Source organism: Panthera leo, chromosome E1, assembly GCF_018350215.1.
Source record: "Panthera leo isolate Ple1 chromosome E1, P.leo_Ple1_pat1.1, whole genome shotgun sequence".
NCBI lineage: Eukaryota > Metazoa > Chordata > Mammalia > Carnivora > Felidae > Panthera > Panthera leo.
In genome coordinates, this window is record NC_056692.1 from 8,921,851 (window position 1) to 8,946,568 (window position 24,718).

Genomic DNA, 24,718 nt, shown 5'->3' on the forward strand with positions numbered 1-24,718 from the left:
TGCAAATTCAGACAGGCCGTTCAGGGCTGCTACAGACGTCAGGGAGAACTCAATCTCTCTCCACCTTATTTCTGTTGTTCATGAAAAGAGGCTTCCGCCCCACAGCCCAAGATGGCTGCTTAAGCTCCGTCCATCGCGTCCACATTTCGGCTAGCAGGAAGGACAACAGGGGATGGGATGGGTAGGCCCCTCCTTTTAAGAACACTTCCCAGAAGTGCATCCATTGGCCAGAACATGGTCACGTGGCCACGCCAAGATGCAGCTAGACAATCCAAGGAGAACTCCGTTGCCATGTCCCTGCTAATAGGTGGCAAACCTGTGGAAGGGAAAAATGGACACTGGGAGACAAGTGGTAGATTCCGCCACATGGAGATTCCAAGGTTCAATTCGTATTTGGCTTGGGATTACGGGTCCAAATAATTAACATGGCTACCTCAAGAACCATAGCAACGTGGCCCCTGTTAGACTCCCAGCTCTAAAGATGTAGGTTAGAGCCTTCAGATGAAATAAACACATGTCTATGCAGCATCAACTTTCCTCACCAGACGACTATATGCACAATGGCAAACAACACTTAATAAATTTATAAGCACTTAATAAAATCCTGAGTGAGCACCTGGATGGCTCAGTCAGTTCAGTGTCCGACTTCGGCTCAGGTCATGATCTCACGGTTCGTGGGTTCGAGCCCCACGTCAGGCTCTGTGCTGACAGCTGGCAGCCTGGAGCCTGCTTAGGATTTTGTCTCCCTCTCTCTCTGCCCCTCCCCCACTCATGCTGTCTGTCTCTCTCTCTCTCTCTCTCTCTCAAAAATAAACATTAAAAAAATATATTTTTAATAAAATAAGTTAATGATTCCTAAGAAAGCAGAAGACATTTAGAGACAAATAGTTCCTGTAAAAACCATAATGTACCCTGGTGAGCCTTCCAGTAATCTGTTTCCTTGGATATGTCACTCGATCGAAAATTCCATTTTATCGGCTATAAATTGGTATCGCACATAAATGGTTCGTCGCGAGGATGAAATGAGATTAAACGTGTCCAAGTGCTTTGTAAACAGTAGAGTTTTATACAAATATAGAGTTATGCACCTTCAAGCTATCACTCCAACAAAGACTTATTCAATTAAACATCTTTTGAAAAATTTCAACAATGTATAAATACATTCACAAAATAATCTGTTGGTTGAAGGACTCCAACAAAGTTTACAGAACCTGCAACAGAATTTATAGACTCCTACAACAGCTTGGAGATTGTTACATATATTGCCTTAAGAAATACCGTTAATACAAACGCATGATTTACAATATCCCCATTATAGCAAGAAAAAAAAAAATAGATTCATAAGATAAAATGTCTTCTGGGCATTTATTATGCCAAGTATTTAAATGATTATTCTCACTATGACATAAGAATAATACTCTTTTAGTGATAAAAGAGAGATTTCATTAGGCCAAGGACCAACAAAGAGCCTACGGAAAGTGGCAAAGTAAAATCTGACTAACCCTTCCAAAAAATAAATAGAACAGCAGCAATCTCTAGGGGAGCCCCTAAACATAAACTAGGAAAATTCCATTTACATTAATTGGGCCCTAACTACACGACTTGTTACAAATGAAAGGAAACAAACTTTACGAACTAGTTAACCACTGGCCCGAATTTGGTTTTTACCTGCCTGTGAGTGCCTAAGATAAGAAGTTTCATCACAAAGTATGTATTAAGTTGTAAAGTTAACAATTATTTCTAACTTCTAAATAAGCCAAAGTGCTCACTCTCACCATGGAAGCAAAACTTTCTTCTGACGACGATCTACAAGACAAATACGTACACATCTAGAGTTCTGAGAGACGGGGAACATCTTCCATATTCTGTGGGTCAAAACGCAAAGGTCTCCATTCATATGCACGTAAAGACACTTTCATTAACTTGAGACATATGGACATCACCTACGTAAACCGGGAACCAGTTTGGACAGTGTCTCTGGCCACACCATACTTTCAAGCCCCAAACGCTAGAGAGACAGTAAAAAACTTAACGTGAAAACGACTTTTCCAATTTTTTAAAGCAAGAGATTAATAAACTGGAAAAACAAACCCAACGTTCCTCCTTGCAACATGTACTCAGTTCCAAAAGGTTCAGAGTCCAGAATCTCTCCAGCCATTCCCCCGCGTAACCGAATACATGAGCTTTCTCCCCCCTCTTCAGGAAGTCTGATCATCTCCAGTGTTCTGCAAGAGGGAAAAGAACCCCTTAATATCGAGAACAATTTTACTTAAAACACCAGACTTCAAAGCACTAGGAAAACAGCCCATCCTTGGAAGTGAAGCCAGTTGCTACACTGCCTTACCGTCCATGGCCCAATCATGTGAAAAACTATAGACATGGGGGCACCTGGGTGGCTCAGTGGGTTAAGCTTCTGACTTCGGCCTAGGTCATGATCTCACGGTCGGTGAGTTCGAGCCCCGCGTCGGGCTCTGTGCTGACAGGTCAGAGCTCGGAACCTGTTTCAAATTCGCTCTCTCTCCCTCTCTCTCTGCCCCTCCCCGGCTTGCACACATGTTTGTTAGGTATTCCATAAAAATGAAACACTACAAGAATTAGAAAGGACTGCATGAGTCACTGACCGCATCCAAATCAGCCTCACATCCAGAAAACACTTGCCTGTCTTAACAGCTGCTTTCCGAGATACGATGTGGCCATGTTGGTTAAATTCTTCCTGCTGCCCACTTTGCACCTGATGTAGCCGTACAGGTTGGCACCTTGCAGCACCACACCCATGATAACCACCGCCTGGGAAGGGAAAAATAATCAGCGGCTACTGGACTCACACTGACCGAACTTTCTCCGTGCCACACGTGGAACGAGGCGGACTGTCGCGGGAAAAAGAAGGAAAAAGGAAGCTCGCGGATGAGGCTTATGCCAATGAGACTCCTTCACTCGGCAGCACAGGCTTATCCAATACGAGCTGTGCACAAGGCACTTCGTCATCACCCCCCCCGCCCCCAGACAAATAATTCTGAAACACATATTCTAAATACCAGGCCCCAGGCCAGTCCCTGGGGATGCGGTGGAGGGACCATTCATTCTCTCTAGTACTTTCTATGGGTCTGTGAATAAAGATATAAATAAATAAATGAGAGTCAGAAGAGACTCAAATGTTAGTTATTCCTTTAAGAATTACGAAAGAATGAGGGGCACCTGGGTGGCTCAGTCAGTTGAGCGTCCGACTCTTGGTTTCAGCTCAGGTCATGATTTCATGGTTCGTGGGATCGAGCCCCATGTCGGGCTCTTTCCCTCTCTTTCTGCCTCTCCCCGGCTCACCCTCTCCCTCTCTCAACATAAATAAACTTAAAAAAAAAAAAATTATGAAAAAATGGCCATGAGATAGGTCAAGTTCAATAAACCAAGAGCATGCAGAGGGGAATCTTGGCTCTCTGCTAAGGTGCGTGTGACAACTAGCTTCTGGGAGAGCAAAGCAGCGCCCTGAGGCAACAATCCACAGATGTTTGCCTCCTGTGACAAGCGGGACGTGGTGGGGGGGGGGGGGGGGCGCACTAGGAGGAGATGTGCTTTGGCTGAGTTGTTTCTTCCTGGGGCCACATCCAGGAACCTATAGGTGACTCCACTGAGATCACTAAAAGAGAGTAAGAAACTCAAGCCTATTCTTTAAATATAATGGAAGAAAAGTTAATTAGGACAATGTGGGGAGGACCCATGGTTAACCACCCTAGAACAGGGGTTGGCCAAGTTTTTCTACAAAGGCCAGATAACAAAATATTTTAGGCTTTGCAGGCCATGTGATCTCTGTGGCACTCAACTGTGCCATTTTGGCCCCAAAGCAGCCACAGGCGACATGTAAACAAAGAGGCAAGGCTATGTTCCCATAAAAATTTATAAAAACAGGTGTTGGGCTGGATTTGGCTTACAGTCCATGGCTTGCCAACCCCTGCTCTGGAATAAACAACTCATCAACCCATCTGCTATTAAAAGGATTACCCGGGAAACGCTACATCTGTAAAAAACAACACGGCTAAACAGAGTATCTCTCTCCAATCCAGACTCACTCCCTTTAACCCTTAACAGGCTGTACAGCCGATTTTCAGGAGGTTAAAGGATTTGAATGTTTAATTAAGGAACAGGTTCATATTCCTAACAGTAGTGGAGTTATACTTGCTGTTTTAAACTTGTGTCTCAGGGAAATAAACACATTAGAATTAGACAAGGTTGCTGGTTACCTGAGTAAACATAGAACGATATTTTCATTTAAATAGATCTCTTTCGACTCATGTTTCTGAAATGGGGCCTGGGTAGCTCAGTCGACTTCGGCTCAGGTCATGATCTCGCAGTTCATGAGTTCGAGCCCCGCATCGGGCTCTGTGCTGACAGCTCAGAGCCCGGAGCCTGCTTCGGACTCTGTATCTCCCTCTCTCTCTGCCCCTCCCCTGCTCGCACTCTCTTTCTCCCTCTCGAAAATAAATAAACATTAAAAAAAAAAAAATTCTTTTTTAAATAAGTTAGAACAAGCGGATGTCTGGCTTAAGATGACATCATGAAGCCAGACTTCAAGATCTCTCTACCCCTAATATATAACAGGTTTATGAAATACATGGGTTTGGGGCACCTGGGTGGCTCGGTGAGTCGGACTCTTGACTTCACCTGGGGTCATGATCTCACGGTTCACGGGACTGAATTGCACTGACAATACGGAGCTTGCTTGGGAATCCCTCTCCCCCTCTCTCTTTGCCCCTCCCCCGCTCATGCTCGTGCTCGCTCGCTCTCCCTCTCTCTCTCAAAATAAACTTTAAAAAAATACATTCGTTTAAAAACGTAGGATTTAAAATAAAAGGCAAACAAGCTGGTACTAATAAACGCTGGAGAAAAAGGGCTTGTGGTCAGAGAGAGAGCCAGCTTGGTTTTGTCCCACCCAATTCTCAAAATCCCCAAAGAAGCTCCAAGGGAAATTTCCCCGCCCCAACAGCCTGGGGGCAGAAGTCCAGAGGACACAGACAGATAGCCCCGAGAAAAAAATGCAGAAATAGTCACGACTCCCATGGAACCAGCACACAACACAGGCAAGAAATCCCAGCGGCCCGCCACGAGCTGCCTCTCCGGTGACGAGGAAGAGAAGAGAATGCACAGAAGGACCAGCAACCATCAAGTCCATGTTCCCGGGGAGGGGGGGGCAGGGGTAGGAAGAGGTTCCCGGAGAACCCGGGTGGTCGTAACCTAGGATCCCAAACCACCTTCCACAGAACCTCTCTCACCTGTTTTAGGGAAGTGGAAACGGTGTTAGACACAGACCGGGCTGACTCTCCCAGAGGGATGCGAAGGCCCCAGGGCCCCACAAACCACCTAAAGCAAGAGGGTAGCACCAGCAAGGAGCACACGCCCACCCAGGGAAAGGAACCAAACGACCTAAGAGAAGGCGAAGCCCGAGCAAGCCAACAAGGCAGCCAGAGGCCGGGCGCGTCGTCCTCACACCTACTCTCAGGCCCCGCCAAAGACTGTTCACTCTGTAGCTCAAAGCTGAGCCCAGAAACCTGACACCACAGGGGGGCGGTCAAAGAGAACTCAGCTACACTAAGCCAAGGTCAAGACGAGGTATGGACAGAGCTGCCTCTGTAAGCGAGCAAAACGGTGGTAGGGTGGGGAAGGGAGAGGCATCCATGTAAAACTGTTAAAAAAAAAAAAAAGAAAGAAAGAAAGAAAAATAGGAGGAAAAAGAAGAAGAAAGCAAGAAAGGAATAGACTACGTAAAAAACACAGGTGAAGAAACGATTCTGGGGGCACCTGGGTGGCTCCGTGACTTAAGCAGCTGACTCTTTATCTTGGTTCAAGTCATGATGTCGCGGTTGGTGAGTTCGAGCCCCGCATCGGGCTCGCTGCTGATAGTGTGGAGCCCACATCAGATCCTCTGTCCCCTCTCTCTCTCAAAAATAAATAAAGATTAAAAAAAAAGAAAAGAATAATGGAAAGACAGTAGAGGAGAACAGATAAAAATGACCCTACATAGAGGTAACTGGTCCCCCAGAATCAGAGAAGCCAAAAAATGGAACGTAAATAAATTTAAAGACTTGACAGAAGACAACTGTCCTGATTCAAAGCAAAACCTGTGCCTACATGTCAGAGGAGCATACAGTTTCCAGAAAACTCAATGCAGAAAGATAAACACAAAGACCCTCTGGATATATTGTAAAACTTTGAGAATAAAAAAAAAAAAAATTCTTCATCCAGGGAGAAAAATGATTCACTCACTTACATGGAGGTTAAGTAAACCTGACCTCAGATTTCTCTGCAATATTCAATATAAGAAAATGATAATGTAGGGGTGCCTGGGTGGTCAGCTGTTAAGCATCTGACTTCCGCTCAGGTTATGATCTCACAGCTCATGAGTTTGAGTCCTACATCGGGTGGGCACGAGTCCCCCTTCGGATGAGCACAAGCCCTGCTTCAGGTGAGTCCTGCTTCTCTCTCTCTCTCTCTCTCTCTCTCTCTCTCTCTCTCCTCCCACCCCTCAAAAGGAAGGGGAGGGGAGGGGAGGGGAGGGGAGGGGAGGGGGGGAGGGGGAGGGGGAGGGGGAGGGGGAGGGGGAGGGGGAGGGGGAGGGGGAGGGGAAGGGGAAGGGGAAGGGGAAGGGGAAGGGGAAGGGGAAGGGGAAGGGGAAGGGGAAGGGGAAGGGGAAGGGGAAGGGGAAGGGGAAGGGGAAGGGGAAGGGAAGGGAAGGGAAGGGAAGGGAAGGGAAGGGAAGGAAAGATGATAACGTAACATCTTCTAAACGCTAAGAGAAAGAACCTGGGACCTAAGGATATTAACCCAGCCAAGTCATCGATCAAGAATGAAGTCAATGGGCTCACATCCTCAAACACGACAGGGCAAAAGAAAAGTAACACCTGCAAATTTTGGGGGGAAAAAAAAAAATACCCAGCCATGAAATTTAGCCAACCAGGGGGTAAAAGGAAAAACTGCAGTTAAAAGAACTGAATCAATGTATTTAAAAACAGATCAAAGACTGAACAACCGGTAAGAAAGGTTTCCAAGGGTGATTGTTAGGAACCTTGACAACAAAATGAATACAGCAGCAAACAAAACTCAGGCAATACAGGAAGGGAAGAAACCACAGGAGGCACAAAGGAGGGTTTATCTCATTTCCTTTCCAACAGACTCTCGAGGTCAAGACACAGGCTTAAGTACGATACTTAAAACAACTAAAGTTAAGTCTATAAGCCACGGAAATCCAAAGGCGGAAGCAGGGAGGAGGGGGAGGAAGCAGGGGTGTTAAACTGCACCGTCCTTCATAGCAGGGAACCGGTACAGGTTTCCTAATCCATGAAAGAGCAGGTGAAACAAAGGTCTAAAGCAACAGAGAACTACTAGAAACGCCAAAAACACACCATAAACCTTCCAAATCCCAAAAAGACAAGTATGTATGTGCACACACAAAGAAAAAAGAGCCTATGTAGCAAAACAGACACAAGAAAATATTAAAAATGGGAGGAAAAAACATAATTAAGGCCAAACTATACCTGGAATCGATAGATGTTAAGTGAGGGGCGCCTGGGTGGCTCAGTCGGTTAAGCATCTGACTCTTCATTTCGGCTCAGGTCATGATCTCACGGTTTGTGGGTTCAAGCCCCGCATCAGGCCTGTGCTGACAGTGCAGAGCCTGCTTGGGACTCTCTCTCTCTCTTAAAATAAATAAATAAACTTAAAAAAATCATTAAAAAAATACTGAGATAGGGGCGCCTGGGTGGCTCAGTCGGTTGAGCGGCCGACTTTGGCTCAGGTCATGATCTCGTGGTCTGTGAGTTCGAGCCCCGCATCGGGCTCTGTGCTGACAGCTCAGAGCCTGGAGCCTGTTTCGGATTCTGTGTCTCCCTCTCTCTGACCCTCCCCCGTTCATGCTCTGTCTCCCTCTGTCTCAAAAATAAATAAACGTTAAAAAAATTTAAAAAAAAAAATACTGAGATAAACTCAACTATGAAAACAAGACTCACAGTTTAGATCAAGTGATAGGTTACATTTTCCAAAGATGATACAACAATATCCCATATGCTTTTCTAGAACCTCTTGATCCCCCTCATCAAGCTATCAAGCTTAATTCCCATTCCACTGCAGTGGAGAAGTGGCAAAAGTGATGATGTCTGAGCCTTGATTGCTGCCATTGCCTGAGCTGTGTCTCCCCCAAATTCTAATGTTGAAGTCCTAACCCAGTACCTCGGAATGTCACTGCATTTGGAGACATGGTTTTTAAAGAGCTGATTAAGGTAAAATGAAGTCACTGGGGGGGTGGGGAGGGGGGGTACCCTCATCCGGTATGACCGGCGTCCTTGTAAAAAGAGGAGATTAGGACACAGACACGCAGAGGAAAGACCACATGGAAGAAACCAGGAAAAGACGGCCATCCACAAGCCAGGGAGGGAGGCCTCGGAAAGAAGAAATCAACCCTGCCAACATCTCCTGGGTCTTCTAGCCTCCAGGACTGTGAGAAGATAAAGTTCTGTTGTTTAAGCCTCCCAGAATGCAGCACTCCATCGGGACAGCTGCAGCAAACTGACACAGCTGTAAAAGGCAATTCAGCTTCTGAGCAGGACGCTCCCAGGTGGAGCTGTGACCCTCCAAGGAAGCAGTCTCACTGCCACGAAGCCACCATGCCGAGAGGAAACCCCAACTGGCCCTTCGGGAGCACGACGTGGAGAAGCCACCGGACCTCACGGAAAGGAGATGCCTTAGCAGCCTCCGGCCACCCCGGCCACTGACTGCAACCACACGGAGCCCAGCCCACAGCCGCCCAGGCAAGCCCTCTCCAACTTCCTGAACCAGAAACTGTGAGACCCCAAGATGCCTCTTGTTTTAAGACGTTACATTCTGGGAAGATTTACGATATAACCAATGGACAACGGGGACAAATGACCAACTGATGTTTTCGGAGAGGATCACGCTGTGAGTTCCAAACTACGCTAAACGCGTTTGGAGTTTACTGGACATCCCCATCCAACAAGATAATAATGTGATCAATGTATGGTAACCTCTGTACCAGGCGGGTGAAGTCAAAATCCTGCTAGGCACTTGGCGAATTGGTGAAATGGGAACTTTGGGAGGATCCTGCCCTCCGGTTCTCAGAGAACGGCAGAGTTGGGACACTGGACTCGGGAAATTGGCGATGAAGCAGTCTATTCAAGAGAGTGAGGTCCCCAACGTTAACAGCGATGGCCGCACGCTGTGATCGTCCGTCAGACATCCTGATGAGTCACTCGGTACGTCTACGCTGACACTCACCAGCCACTTCACTCGGAAGGAGAACAGCGCACTGAAGGCAAATATCACCCACAGCACCGGACAGGCAATAAGTCCCAACCAAAAGATTCTCGATTCGGCCTCGGAAACAGTTTTACTCTCTTGAGCAGAATCCTAAAAAAAGAACGTGAGTTTAATAACCAATATTGTGGTATCTACCAGCAAAAAGCTTAACATTTTTAATGACAAACACCATAACCTAAAAGTCAAATAAATTAATACAAATGACCCAAGTCCCAAGTTAGAACCCCCCAAAGGACAGTTAGTGGACCCACCACGATTTAATCTTAAGAACTGGCTTAAATATGCTTTAATTCGAGAATTTGGTACCTTCGGGGCCGAGTGGACAATCTGTCATGAGCCAACACAGAAAACGTTGCTTGTGATGGACTTCTGTTCAATTCTCACTGTACCTAACACTGTTCATTCATAAGGAAGTTTGGAATCACACCTTAGGAGGTAAGGATCAAGGAAATCAAGGCTAGTCATCCTGGTCAGGGGTCCAGAGAAAGAAATGGAATCAAGGGATTCTGGGCAATGACCACAGTGTTTCAACAATCCCCAGAAAGTTTAACTTTCTTGTTTGACTTGCCTCCACGGTGGATTTTATGATATAAGGAGTACGGGCTCACTAAGCACAACACTGCTTCCTTGCAAGCGGTACTTGTCGAGGTCCTTCCGAGCATCAGGCCAACAATGTAATTAGTAGCATCTCCAAGAATTCTGTCCTCTGCCTCTCAAGCCGATTTCCAGGGGAACCTGAATGTTCACCGCAGATGAGCAGGCTAACCCAAAACAGGTCAGCGTCCCCTGGGGCTCCTGAAGGCAGAGGCTTAAAGGAGAGATGGCTCTGATCAATTCAGATTTTCTATCCACTTGTAATCCTTTTTCTTGTTCCTGCGCACACGGGGCAGTGGACCACGGGAACGAGGACAGAACAAGCTATTGGAAGCAGTTCTCTCCTAACAGGAGGAAATCCCCGGAGGTACCAGGCGAGGCAACACAACGCAGTGGGTCCTCAGAGATGCTTTATCAGCAGCCCCTGATGGGCGGCTTAGCACACAGCACAAACTCCGACCCAACCTCCTGTCTCAGAGGCTTCTTTCCTGTACATGCCTTTCTTCCAATCTCAACTAGACAGAAAAACGCAGCCAAGTTTCGGGAGGCCGTCTGGTTTAGTGCTGACATGCCGAGCAATGTGGGGTAGCACTTCCAGTCCTGAATACTTTGGCCTTCAACATGCAAGTGTAATCTACATGTAACTTACTGAATGACACTTTGAAAAATAAAAAGGGCAGCTTACCTTCCTGGACTCAAACACCCAATGGCTTTTTCCATCTTCGTCTATGTGATTCCACCAACGCAGACCAACCATGAGTCTACCTGTGACATTCTGAGAAAGAAGAACATATACACACACGTTTTTAAAAAGTGTCTTTTAAAGGCCTACGAGACCACATCTCGGTGTGAACACATCACCAACCAAAAAAATCGTGGGCTTTACCTCCACAATATCCAGTTAACAAAGACCACCACATACCAGGCCTGAAAAAAACAATACAGGAAATGCAATGGCAGGACCCGCAGGGGTAGAGGTGACAGGGTGGGCGTGTCCATAAACATTACCCTTCTCGGGGCGCCTGGGTGGCTCAGTCGGTTAAGCGTCCGACTTAGGCTCAGGTCATGGCCTCATGGTTGGTGAGTTCGAGCCCCGCATCAGGCTCTGTGCTCACAGCTCAGAGCCTGGAACCTGCTTTGGATTCTGTGTCTCCTCTCTCTCTGCCCCTCCCCCACTCATGCTCTGTCTGTCTCTGTCAAAAATAAATAAACATTAAAAAAAAAATTTTAAAAAAAGAATAAAGACATTCTCGGGGTGCCTGGGTGGCTCATTTAAGGGTCCGACTTTGGCTCAGGTCATAATCTCGCAGTTTGTGAGTTTGAGCCCGTCAGATTCTGTGCTGACAGCTCAGAGCCTGGAACCTGCTTCGGATTCTGTGTCTCCCTCTCTCTCTGCCCCTCCCCCGCTCGTGCTTTGGCTCTCAAAAATAAGCATTAAAAAAAAAAAAATTACCCTTCTCTTTTTTGTCATGAACTTGTGTCCTTTGTCTAATTCCCTAATGTGTTCCTAAGCCTTTAGTTACTTGCTCTTTAGTTCCTTACTTTAGTTACGTGCTCTTTAGTTACTGAGACTACCTTTTCCCTACATATCCCGACTGCAGCTCCAAATAACTGTGCGTCTCTAAAAATGGTGGTTCTGGACTGAAGGTTTGTGTCCCGCCCCCGCCAAAGCCACACGTTCAAACTCTTGCCCCACCCCCACGTGACGGTATTAGGAGGTCGGGCCTTTGTGGGCGATCAGGCTGCGATGAGGTCATGGGATGGAGCATTCGCGAATGGGATCAGCACCCTTTTAAGAGTCAGGAGAGTTTACTGCCTCTCTCTGCTCTGCCATGTGAAGATAAAATGAGAAAGTGGCAGTCCAGAACCCAGAAGAAGGCCCTCACCAGCTGACCATCCTGACAACCTGATCTTGGACTTCCAGCCCTTAGAATCGGAAAAAGAAGTTCCTACTGTTTATAAGCCACCCAGTCTATGGTATGGTTATAGCGGCCCACGTTGACTAAGACAGAGGTTACAGGCACTACTCCTCATTCAGCGCCTCAAACGTCCCAAGCTCTTTTCCTCTTACTAAGGTAACAAACTACGACCAATGACTTTGATAGCTTTCTCAAGGTTTATTTACGCCACTGATGTTTACTGAGCACCTACTATGAGGTACTATCCCAGCTGCAAGTGTCATGGGGAAGAGAGGCAGTCAACCAGCACACGAATGTGCCACCACCACCACCCGAGGGGAGGGAAGGGAAGGGCGAGGGAGAGGCGGTGGGGGAGGAGTGTAGGTTGCCGTAACAGTCAAACAGAAATCTGATCTAGTCTGGGAGTCAGAAATGGCCTCCCTTGAGGAATCAACATTGGGAATAAAATTTAAAGGATAAGTAGGAATCCCTAATGCAGGAGAATATTTTTTAAGGTTTATTTATTGACTGTGAGAGACGGACAGAGGCAGCAAGTGGGGAAGAGGGGGGAGGGGCAGAGAGAGAGGGAGAGAGAGACCCCCAAGCAGGCTCCGCACTGTCAGCGCACAGCCGAACCGGGGACTTGAACCCACACAACCAGATCATGACGTGAGCAGAGACCGAGAGTCAGATGCTCACCGACTGAGCCGCCCAGGCACCCCAATGCAGAAGATGTTTAATCAGGGGTGCCCACTAACAGATTCAGGCGTTCTGTGAAATTTGGGGGAGGAAAAAGTTGTATCTTTATTTTCACTAACTTCTGAAGTTTAGTTTATCTTTAAATTATGAGTGCAGACAACAAACCACGGTAGGAGCAGCGGTACCTGGGACTTGGACCAATAAAAAAAACCTGCAGACACCACAGTATAGCTTTTATGCTTGCCACTGCTTTGAAAGTAACTAGACATTCCAAGAGAAGCACGCATTGTAAAATCAGAAATCTGCCTTTTTAACGTTTCCATTATGTTTCAATGTACGTGACTTCCTCTGAAATCTTATGTATTTTCCCTCACGTACTGAAAAGCGTTCACAGGGGCGCCTGGTTGGCTCACTCCGTGGAGCGTGTGACTCTTGATCTCAGGGTTGTGAGTTCGAGCCCCACACTGGGTGTAGAGATTACTTAAATGAATAAATAAATAAATATAAATAAATAAATGAGCTCACAACTTCATGAGACTGTGAAAGGGGTCCATGGCACAAAAAGGTTAGGAATCCGGGTGTTAAGGTGATTCGGGAATGAGAGCAACATTCTAGAAAGATCAGTAGCCCAGAGCCCTTGGGAAAAAAGTAAAATCAATCGATTTATGGGACTTGAGGTGATTGACTGGAAATGGAGTAGGAATAAGGCAACTCATATGCGTCTGGTTCGCTCAAGTTAAAAAGCAGTGATCTGCGGGGCGCCTGGGAGGCTCAGTTGGGTGGGTGACCACCTCTTGGGTTTCAGCTCAGGTCATGATCTCAGCTCTTGAGTTGGAGCCCTGCGTCAGGCTGTCTGCTGTCAGCACGGAGACCACTTCAGATCCTCTGCCCTCCTCTATCTCTGCCCCTTCCCCACTTGCACTCTCTCTCTCTCAAAAATAAGTAAACATTAAAGAAAAAAAAAAAAAAAAAAAAAAACAGTGATTTGAGGGCTGCCTTGGGTGTCGCAGTTAAGCGTCCGACTCTTGATTTTGGTTCAGGTTGTGATCTCACGGTTCGTGACACTGAGCCCCACGTCGGGCTCTGCACTGACGGTGCAGAGCCTGCTTGGGATTCTCTCTCTCCCTCTCTCTCTGCCCCTCCCCGCTCATGCTCACTCACTTTCTCTCTCAAAATAAATTTAAAAAAATTTTTTTAAATGTTTAAAAAAGAAAAGAAGAGCCTTCAGACCAAAATTCACATTGTAGAAATGCTAACACTGAAAGACTAAGGAAAGAGGAGAGCTGCCCCTGAAGACAGAGGACAGTCGGGGGCCTCTCTTATTGGCGATTTTCAAACAACACCTCTTGGAACATTTTCAAACTCTTTTCCCATTATCCTGTTCTTTTCTGCTTTGACCATTAGATTATTTTCCTAATTTCTCTCTGGCTTATTGTTTTGGACACTTCTGGACCTCTAACGATAAAAGCCTTCTGCCTATGTTTTTCCTCCGAGTTCAGCAATAGACACGTTCTGAAAGCTTCAGTGTAGATGATCATTGTCATTAGGGTATAAATAATCTGTATTCACAGTCTTTATTTCCTGTTTAAAGCCAAGGTATCTCAGCAGGTTGGCATTTACTTGTAATTCTGATTTGGAAAACCATTCTCTTTAATGAATTCTTAGCTTTATTGTACCGGGCTAGAAAACAGAGCTGCTCTGGGGCATTTATCTGGGTTTTCTTCACTGTGACGCTTAACCAACTTCTGTGAACGTTCCACGGGGACTGAACAGGAAGAGGTCCCCTGTATGTACAAAGTTCCACGGTGTCGCTCGTAAGCTCAACTGCCATTTCGTTTAGATCTTTCAGACCTTCTTTTGTGTCGCTGTGATCCAGCAGAGACAGTACTTTGTTTGACTCCTGTCGCGACGTTTTGTGCATCTTCCCCTAATGCTTCTAATAGTTCTTCCCTGCGCCCGGTTTGAAGGGATGCCATTCCGTGACTGGTCCTCACTGTCATTCATAAGAGGCCCTTTCTTATTCCCTTGAGTGCTGTCTTACTCTCTATTTTGTCTGATAAGATTATAATGCCAGGTTTCTTCTGGTTTAAATTGGTCGGATATTATCTTTGCCATTTACTTCTTCTACTGTTGCCATTTTAGTTAGATCTTTCGGCTGGGCTCTTGATGTTTGACCCAATCTTCAAACTGTTATCTTCAAAAAGAGGGGCTCCTGGGGGGCTCAGTCAGTTGAGCGTCCGACTTCGGCTCAGGTCATAATCTCACAGTCTGCGAGTTCAAGCCCCGCGTCGGGCTCTGTGCTGACGGCTCAGAGCCTGGAGCCTGTTTGGGACTCTGTGTCTCCCTCTCCCTCCACACCTCCCCACTAACACTCTCTGTCTCTCTCTCAAAAATAAATAAACATTAAAAAAAAAAAAGAGTTTAGGGGCGCCTGGGTGGCTCAGTCGGTTAAGCGTCCGACTTCCGCTCAGGTCACGATCTCGCGGTCCGTGAGTTCGAGCTCCGCGTCGGGCTCTGGGCTGATGGCTCAGAGCCTGGAGCCTGTTTCAGATTCTGTGTCTCCCTCTCTCTCCGACCCTCCCCCGTTCATGTTCTGTCTCTGTCTCAAAAATAAATAAACGTTAAAAAAAAAAATTTAAAAAAAAGAGTTTAATCAAATTACATTTACTGTTAAAATTAATTTGCTTTATATCTCAGTGGTTTGGGCATCTGTGAAAGTAATTCTGCCACAGATAAAAGAGTGACATTTCTTACGTCCTTGCTTAAAAAAAAAAAAAAAAAGAAGAAGAAGAAAAACAAAATCTTTATCAGAAAATACACTTTTTGGCACTGGGTTTTTAAAACCCTAAACCCAGAAGGATTTAACTATAAGAATTTGGAAATGACCAGGAAGAACTGACCGAAGGCTGTTGTTCTATCAGGCTAAACAGACATTACATGAACAACAAAAAGAAACATGCCTCAAAACAAAATTGTGACCGGGATACAGTAAACAGTGCAGAGCGTAGAGCAACAGAAGAAATTCAAAGAAATATAAGCCAAAGACAGTAATAAAAAAAAAAAAAAAAAAAAAAGCCTAAATAAAAGAGACCTTTATGGGGACGCCTGGGTAGCTCAGTTGGTTCAGCCTCTGACTCGATTTCAGCTCAGAGATCCTCTCTCCCCCTCTCTCTCTGCCCCTCCACAACTGGAGTGCACTCCTTCTGTCTCTCTCAAAATTAATAAAGAAACTTTAAAAAGAAAAAGAGAGACCTTTATAATCCCCATTCTCAGCATTTTGTGGCCTATGGAAGCTGGCGACCACCGAGCCAGCCATTTCTGGTGGGAGAACTGAAAGGTCTAAAAAAATGGGTGGGTTGGTGGCTGGGAATAGACTTGTAACATCTTACTGGTCTCTGAACCAATACACACGTCTCGGAAATTCCAAAATTAGCTTTTTTTTTTTTTTTTTTTTTTTAAACCTTTGACTTTTTCTCCCCCACCATTTGACTATGAAAATTTCCAAACACACAGCAAAGTCAAATTTTATAGTGAGCACCCAAATGCCTACCACTAGAGTCTGTATTTAATATTTTACTACAGTTACCTTATCACGCGTCCATCTATCTAGGTGTCTGTCTATCCACCCATCCCTCTACTTACAGTTGCCTTTGAGTTTAAAACCATTTCTTACTCCCTCTTATCCCTTCTAGTAGGGTTTCTCGACCTCTGCACTACTGACATCTGGGGTCAGAAAATTTTTTGTTGCAGGGGGCTATCCTGTGCACCTTAGGACCTTAGCAGCATCCACGGCCTCTACCCACTGGATGTCAGCAACACACCTCCCCCAACCCCAGCTGTGACGACCAAAACCGTCTTCGGACATGGACAGTCGTCCTCTGGGGAACAAAACTGGTCCTGGTGGAGAAACACCGCCCTGGGACACGCATAGGGGACTTTGCGAATGGCGGGCATGCTCCTCAAGAATGGGCGCATGCCCTCTCCTGGGCTCTTATCTAGATATGGCACACAGCACGCCCTGAAGCAAGACAAGTGATATGAATTAGAAACAGTATACAGGACCTGTGGCTGCGATCACATTTTGCTTCTCTGTTTAATTTTAAAGCTGATGGAGGCTGACATAAGGCACAGATAAATCAGTAGTAGTGTAATAACCTACACGTGATCTGATGATAGACCTTAACACACGGGACGCCTGCGGCGACAGAAAGATATAAATGAAGACAAATCCAAGATGCTAAGGGTCATTCTCCCCCCACGGTTCATACATCGTTCAGTCTCATCACATCAAATACAACGTTAAAATGAGAAAACAATCAGACCTACCTTGACTGCCCAAAAGTCACACGACAACAACAAGATAATTGTCACCATACAGGCAATAAAGCTGCTGCTGAACAACTCACAGAGCAGATAGACGACGATGGCACTGACTCGAAAGAACAAATGGAAAAATGACGCCACCGGGTGTCTGGAAATCAAAACACAGTGAAAGAAAGGCAATTACGCTTCAGCACAGGGGCTGCGGACACAGATGAACGACGCCTTCCGCCACAGCATCCACCAGCCAGGGTTTGGTCAAAACAAGAGACGATTCTGAGGAAAAAGCAAATGGCCTCCTCTATTTTTACATTACATCCCATTATCTGACCGGGCCTTGCTGCCACAGAAAATACCGTATGCAAATAGGACTTGAACTTTCACAAAATATATGAGCCACTCTGCCAAGCTTGGAGAATTCAGGAAACTATACTCTCAGGATTAAAAACTATTTTCTCATATGGGGCGCCTGGGTGGCTCAGGCGGTTGAGCGTCCGACTTCGGCTCAGGTCATGATCTCACGGTTCGTGGGTTCGAGCCCCGCGCCGGGTTCCATGCTGACAGCTCGGAGCCAGGAGCCTGCTTCGGATTCTGTGTCTCCCTCTCTCTCTCTGCCCCTCCCCTGATCGTGCTCTGTCTTTCTCTGTCTCTCAAAAATAAATAAACGTTAAAAAAAATTTAAGAAGATGGGGCGCCTGGGTGGCTCAGTCTGTTGGGCATCCAACTTCGGCTCGGGTCATGATCTCATGGTTCATGAGTTTGAGCCCTGCGCCAGGCTCTGTGCTGACAGCTCGGAGCCTGGAGCCTGCTTCGGATTCTGTGTCTCCCTTTCTCTCTGCCCCTCCCCGACTCGCGCTCGCTCTCTCTCTCTCTCTCTCTCACAAAAATAAACAAACATTAAAAAAATTTTTTTTTTAATTAAAAAAGAAATTACTGTCACATAAAAAACTAATTCCAGGGTGCCTGGCTGGCAGAGTCAGTAGACCACGCAACTCTTGACTTCGGGGTCCCGAGTTCGAGCCCCATGCTGGGCACAGAAATTAAGTTAGAAATTAAAATAAATAAAAATAAAACAGAACTCCTAGGCCTTCAGAAATCACTTCTGGCTTTAAGGCAAAGTAGCTCTCAGGCAGACTTTTGGTTTTAACAGCTTTATTGAGGTATAATCCACATACCCCGCAATTCGTCTATTTAAAATGGAGGCCCCAACAGTTTTTTGGTATATTCACAGAACCGCGCGTTCTCCTTTGGAGCTTTCTCATTGCCCCAAAACAAACTCGGCACCCACGGGCAGTCCCTCCTCATCCGTCCCAACCCCACCCCTCTCTCCAGCCACAGACAACCGCTAACGTACAATTGTCTCTACAGATTTGCCTATTCTGGGCATTTCGTATAAATGAAAGCATACGAGTGGTCTTTTGTGACTGCCGTCTCTCACTCAGCATCATCTTCTCAAAGGTCAGGTGGGAGTCAACCGCAGTAAGCCAATCTCTTGACAGGGACCTGAATTTGGAATCGAGGTCTGTTTGGCTTGACGTGTTCGTGTTATCGACAAAAGATCCGATTCTGAAATCTGCACAATCAATCCGAATGCAACACGCACAGGGTCTAAAGAAACGATGCACTCTTGATAAACAAGTGGTAGAAGTAAACACACGAGGGTTCACAAAATCGGCTTCGCAGACGTGAAGACGCGGCACTGAGTAAACTCCACGGGCCAGTTAACTCCCACAGCAAATCTGAACTGTCGCCTGTGCCCCAGACCAAAGCTCAAACCGCCAGGTGGCCGCTGCGCACAAGTTCGTGGCAACCGCTCTGCCTTGAATGCCATCGGCCGGCACCCGTCGACACACAGAACCCAACTCCGACGACTCACCCTCTTACCTGATTTTGGATTTTTTTGGTCTGTTAGTGGTCTCCTCTTCCGCATCAAACAGGGAGACATCCTCGGTGTCATCATTACTGTCCTAGCAGGAAAATTAAATATCCGTGAAGCAAGAGGAAACTCAGTACTTGCGTGTCTCCTACATAGAAGGCACCACGCCAAAATGGAAAGCAGAAGACAGACACGGTCCCGGACATCGGGAATTCACAACCTAGCGAAAGGGCACCCCCGTCGGCTGGCATCGAGCCATCGCTACCCAGCTGCTGAGCCCTGGGACAAACCATGGGGGGCCAATAACGCTCCTGGAAACTTCCCACGGCTGCTGCGCTCAGCGGCTCCGTCACCAGCAGGGACTCCCGGGGACAAACTCCATGCTTTTGGCTCCTTCACGAAATCATCTGCCTGCACCCCTGTTTCCCCGACCCCTTCTCACTAGTCTCTGTTTATCCAACGTGAAACCAGCCACGGGGCTCGGAATCTCTTCCTTTCCTGCCTCCTCCATCAATTTCCCCTTTATTTACACTCTCTTGTATCTTAGGTCTTCCTCTGGGACCTCTCCGGTCGGCATATGAACTTCTTCAGGGGTCATTTGTTGCTGGAAAGAGGTTTCAAAAACCCTGAGCCGGGACCTCCCCTTCTGTCTTCCGCCCTCGATGCACAGCCTTTCTCCCTCTCTCGGCCTCGGACCCTCAGGGTGGCTCACACCTCGACCCGCTGAGGCCTCAGCCCAGCCTCAGCCCAGCCTCAGCCGCAACCACGACGAACCTGCTCTCACCCCTTGCCTGGCGCCAGCCACCCACCACCCACCTGCCTTCACCTCCTCCCTGCCGGACTCCAGCCCCTCATCACCCACAGGGCAATCTTCCTCACAGGACAGTCACAGCGGGTCCTTCCCCTCGCAAATCGTTCTCAGCGGTGCTCCTCCGGGTAGAAGGTAAAACTCACCTCCTCCACCCATCCCCTCCTTCCCTTCCGACGCTCCCTCCCACTGGGCAGCGCAGCGATACAGTTCTACCACTACGTGTTCTCAGAAAACACCAGGGGCTCCCATCTGCCTGCCTTTCACATCTTTTCTCCACCCAGAAAGCTCTTCCCTTCTCCATCCCCTACACAGCAAGCCCTCAGGCAACACCAAATCCACCTGGGAAATTTCAGCTACAATACCCAAAGAGCTGAGAAACTTGCCCTGAAATCCCCAGGCTTCCCATTTCCAATCCCCGCCTGCCCGACAATCCTACTACAGCTCTCCAAGGACCACCTCCATCTAGACGCTAAGCTCCTGGGGGCAAGGACTGTCACTGCGTTGTAATAAGTCCCGGTGTACCGCATAGCACCCGGCCAGGCGGCACAATATTCCTTGAAGGCGGGAGCGGATGAACAAAGGAGGCAACTGCAGACTGTGATCGGAGCCAGGAGAAACAGGAGTGCAAATGGGAGCACAGAGGAGGAAGCGAATCTTTCCTACCAAAGGGCTCGGGAGGAGAGCTTATGTGCTGGGTGCCGACAGAGCAAGGCCTCCTGCTCACTCCAGTCCCTTGACTAGGTATATTTTCAAAGGCAGAGAGTGGAAACACACAAAGTCTAGGTAGGGGTCCACGGAGTAAGAGAACAGTGAGAGAAGCAGAATGGGGGCTAAGGTTTTAAGAGGAAAATAGACGCAGATCTGAGACCAGTGGTTCTCAACCTTGGCTCACAGGTTGAAACTGCCTTGGGTACAAGACAGAAAGACACAAAGAAAGGCAGACAGAAAGATGGAAGGAAGGAAGGAAGGAAGGAAGGAAGGAAGGAAGGAAGGAAGGAAGGAAAAGGAAAGGGAAAAGAAGAGAAGAGAAGAGAAGAGAAAAGAGAAAAGAAAAGAAAAGAAAAAAAAAGAAAAGAAAAGAAAAGAAAAGAAAAGAAAAGAAAAGAAAAGAAAAGAAAAGAAAAGAAAAGAAAAAGAGAAAGAAACCCTGATACCTGATCCCCACCCCAAGGTGGTCTGGGGTGTGGTCTGGGCATCCGGATTTTTTTAAAGCCCCTCAGATGACAATAATGTACAGCCAAGACTGAGATCCACAGTATGATGCTAGGGTCTGAAAAGCCGACACTTCTCCTTGATCCCAACAATCCAATCCATATCCAGCAGATGGGGTGACCTCTCATACATATCATCTCCCTACTTTGACTTCATAAAAATGGACTACCCATCAGAACCATCACCACCCGGCCCCGCCCACCTCTAAGACCTTATCTCGGGCCGCACCCCCTTCTTGAACTGTGGTGGACTGATAATGCCTCCTCTCAGTCCTGCCAGACTTCCTGGTGCTAATGCTTGGAATCTGTAAATATGTAACTTTTTAGCAAACAGATTTTTGCAAACAGATTTCTGAATTAAGGAGTTTGAGAGGGGAAGAGTATCCTGGTGCCTCCTTAGCCCTTGACTCGTTTTTGACTTCTGACCTGGAACTAGAAGATAAATTTCTATTAAGACACTAAGTTTGGGGCGCCTGGGTGGCTCAGTCGGTTCAGCTTCGAACCTCGGCTCAGGTCATGATCTCCCGGTCAGTGAGTTCGAGCCCCACATCGGGTTCTGTACTGACCACTCGGAGCCTGGAGCCTGCTTCCGATTCTGTGTCTCCCTCTCTCTCTGCCTCTTGCCTGCTTACATTCTGTCTCTCCCCAAATAAATAAATAAACATTAAAAAAATTTAAAAAAGAAAAAGAGTTTGGTTTTGGACCTTTAACCTGAAGATGCTGACACTAAGACTTTTTTAAAAAATTGAGAAGGGGAACCACTAGCGTCCTCTCAAATGCTCCGATTTGGGTGTTAAATGAAAATTCTGGCCACTGTATGGCGAAGCTGGGAGAAGGAGGGGAAAGACAAAGGCACAAGGCTGTGAAGCTTTGTGCCAAGAAGCAGTGGCTTGGGCTACGGAGGAGGCAGTGGAGGTGGCGAAAAACATCCAGATTCCAAATACGTTTTAGAGTGGAAATGACAGGATTTGCTGACGGGCTGAACGTGGGGGTAAGAGAAAAGGGGTTAAGGAAGATTCCAAAGTTTTTGTCCTGAGCAGCTAAAAATGAAAGCACCAAAGACAGACGCTTGGGCACTCCCAATATTTAGGGGTCAGAAAGATGAGAAGGAGTAAGCAGTGGGGGCTGGAGAGGATGTGCTAAGGCCTAGGAGCTGAACCAGGGGGGTCGTGTCCAGGGAGTCAGGGGAAGAAAGTGCTTCCAGGAGGAGGGTCAGATCAACCGTGTCAAACGCTGCTCACAAGGAGGATGAAAACCACAGAGACTACTGTATTTCTTTCTTTCTTTTTTTTTTTTTTTTTTTAATGTTTCTTTTTTGAGAGAGTGCAAATGGGGTAGGAGCAGAGAGAGAGGGAGACGCAGAACCCAAAGCAGGCTCCGGGCTCTGAGCCGTCAGCACAGAGCCCGATGCGTGGCTCCAACTCACGAGCCGTGAGGTCATGACCAGAGCCGAAGTCGGATTCTTAACCCACTGAGTGGCCCCAAGACCACTGTATTTCTAACAGGCCATCAGTGACCTCACTAAGAGCAGTTTCAGGATGGCAGACGGAAGAGGGAGAAAACCAGACTAGAATGGACACAAGAGACAACAGAAAAAGTAAGAGACAAGTATAAATAAATCTTAAGGAACCAAGAATGGGGTGATATACCTCAAAGGGCGTTTAGAGTGAAGTTTTTATTTTTTAAGGCAGGAGAAATTAAAGCATGTTTATACGTCCACTTAAGCTTTGGTGGCGCCTGGGTGGCTCAGCCGGTTGGGCCTCCGACTCTTGATTTCGGCCCAGGTCACGATATCAAGGTTCACAGGATCAAGCCCCCCTTCAGGGCTCTGCGCCGACCGCACAGAGCCTGCTTGGGATTCTCTCTCCCTCTCTGCCCTTTCCCCAGCTTGCACCCGCGCTCGCTCTCAAAATAAATAAATTAAAAAAAAAAAAAAAAAAAAAAACAAGCTTTTAAAAACGGAAAGAAAACAGTGATGATGGAGAAAAGCAAAGAGAGAGTTGCTGGAGCACCACCTTCCAGCAGGCCAGAGGCACGGAAACCAGTGCACGAGTAGGCAGGATGGCCTAAGGATGGAGAACGAACAGGAAAAGAAAGGCAGAGTATGTGGGAGATCCCGGGCAAAGAAGCATATGGCAGGTGGTGTGAAATTCTCTTCTGATGGCTTCCAGTTTCTCGGTGGACACGGAGGGAAGGAAAGAAGGAAAGAAGGAAGGAAGGAAGGCTGAAGGTCTAAAGAGAAACCACAGTAGTGGCCCAGGAGGGTGGGAGAGGGAGGGGCCTGTGGGAACGTGGGGACGAGTGCCTGGCAGCCTTAAGGGCCCGCTTGAGGTTCACGGTCACAAACTGGACTTGGGAACGGTCCGTATGGCTGTGTGTTTTTCTCCAGCTTCCTTGAGCCTGGGTGCAGGTTCAGAAAGCAGACTCGAACCATCACTGGATCTTGTCTACTCAAGCAACCTCCTTAGAGCGGTCTTTACTGACCATAAATTCTAAGGCTGCCCTATTCCCAGATACTTGCTATATACGTCACTTTGTGTTTGCTGGCATCACCTGGAAACATCCTCATATGTAACTAGTTAGGTCTCCCCACCCCAACCCATCGACAAGCCCTCACCCCCCAGCACCCTACAACTCACACATTTCAGGGTAAGAAATGTGTGCTGTTCACAGCCCTATCCTAGGGCCTAGAACGGTGCCTGGGCCATAATAATCCCTCAATGGGGAAAAAAAAAAAAAAAGCTATGGATACTCAAGTGAAAGTGCACGTTAAACAGCAAAAAGTTTTGTTTTGTTTTGTTTAACCTAGGAAGAGATTATTCTTCTTCCTCATCTCTGGTCTAGACCTGCAAACTGTAATTAACTCTAAGGGCACAGCCGTGACCATCGAAGTGATCAACAATCACCATTAGTGTTACTTCGGCAACAAGCACTTGACTGCAAGGAAGGGCCTGGCGGTGTCTCCTATTCCTGCAGGATCGCACTGCACCCCCGAAAGTCCCCGAATGGTTGGGGAAAGCCAGACCACCCGCAACTTCACACCGAGGGCGTTTCCTCAGTACGGCACCGGCACCCGTGCGATCCGGCGCCCCCCCTCTGCTGGCAATGCGCTTCTGCACACCCCGCAGCCGTCCCTCCGAGGCTCAGCCGGGGCACCCCCACCCCCCACCGAGGCCTCGGGGCCCCAGCCACGCTCCCTCCGGCTCCCCAACCCCGGGGCTCGGTCAGCCAGCGGGGGCGCGGGCACAACGGCCCCGGGACGCCAGACTCGCGCCCCTCTGGGACCCAGCAAGCCCGGCGCCCAGCCACACCCACCCTCACGACGCGCCCGCGGCCCCTCACCTGCTGCAACATGACCGCCCTGCGCCAGGCCCACTTCCGGGAGCCACGTCAGCGCGGCCACTGACGCGACCAGGTCCCCACAGGAGGGGCGGAGCAAAGCACAAGCTCAGCCCGTCCCCGCTTCCGCTTCCAGGTGCTTTGCGGGAGGAGGAACTGAGGAGGCGTGGCTTCCGGGGCGGGACGAGCGTTTGGGCGCGGCGCCCGGGGGCGGGGCGGTCTCGGGGCGGGACGCGAGGCGGGGCGAGAGGTCCGGGGGCGGGGCGAGTGCGGGGGACGGTGCGTCGGGGGCGGGGCATGGAGGGAGAGGCGAGCGTGTGGGCGGGGCGTCGGGGGCGCGGCAAATGTCTGGGACGCTATTTAGAAGGAACAGGGCGGGGGACTCGAGTTTTATTGTGGGAGGAAAATCGACGCCTGGAAACAATAAGGAATAAAGCGGGTGAGAGCGTGTGGCTTCTCCGGGTACTAGCTATCCAATAACCTCTATATACGTCTTTCCTCAGTTTTGTAAAGTGAGGATGATGATGGTATCCGAACAGGGTTAAGTGTGCTTAGTAAATAGTAAGTGTAATTCTTCATACTGTTTTAAGTTTAATCTCCGGTGATGTCATTTTGCTCTATGAAGGATCTGAAATTCAGAGACTTTCACATCATC

The 24,718-nt window shown here is 47.8% G+C and overlaps 1 protein-coding gene across 1 annotated transcript; it reads right to left on the reverse strand.

Moving 5' to 3' along the window:
* Positions 1-1,045: 1,045 nt before the first annotated feature.
* LOC122206465 (Golgi apparatus membrane protein TVP23 homolog B) lies at positions 1,046-24,193 on the reverse strand. The gene is made up of 7 exons (XM_042915672.1): positions 24,067-24,193; positions 18,711-18,793; positions 16,833-16,977; positions 10,595-10,684; positions 9,274-9,405; positions 2,659-2,787; positions 1,046-2,225 (listed from the first exon to the last, which is right to left on the reverse strand). Exons 1-7 carry the CDS (start codon positions 24,076-24,078, stop codon positions 2,199-2,201), a joined length of 618 nt encoding a protein of 205 aa, XP_042771606.1. The 5' UTR covers positions 24,079-24,193; the 3' UTR covers positions 1,046-2,198.
* Between the last annotated feature and the right edge of the window lie 525 nt (positions 24,194-24,718).

Coding starts and splice junctions, on each gene's coding strand:
- LOC122206465 (XM_042915672.1), bottom strand. Junction 16,978..18,710: donor CCAAAAAAATCCAAAATCAG/GTAAGAGGGTGA, acceptor TTTGATTTCCAG/ACACCCGGTGGCGTCATTTT. Junction 10,685..16,832: donor GTGACTTTTGGGCAGTCAAG/GTAGGTCTGATT, acceptor CTTCTTTCTCAG/AATGTCACAGGTAGACTCAT.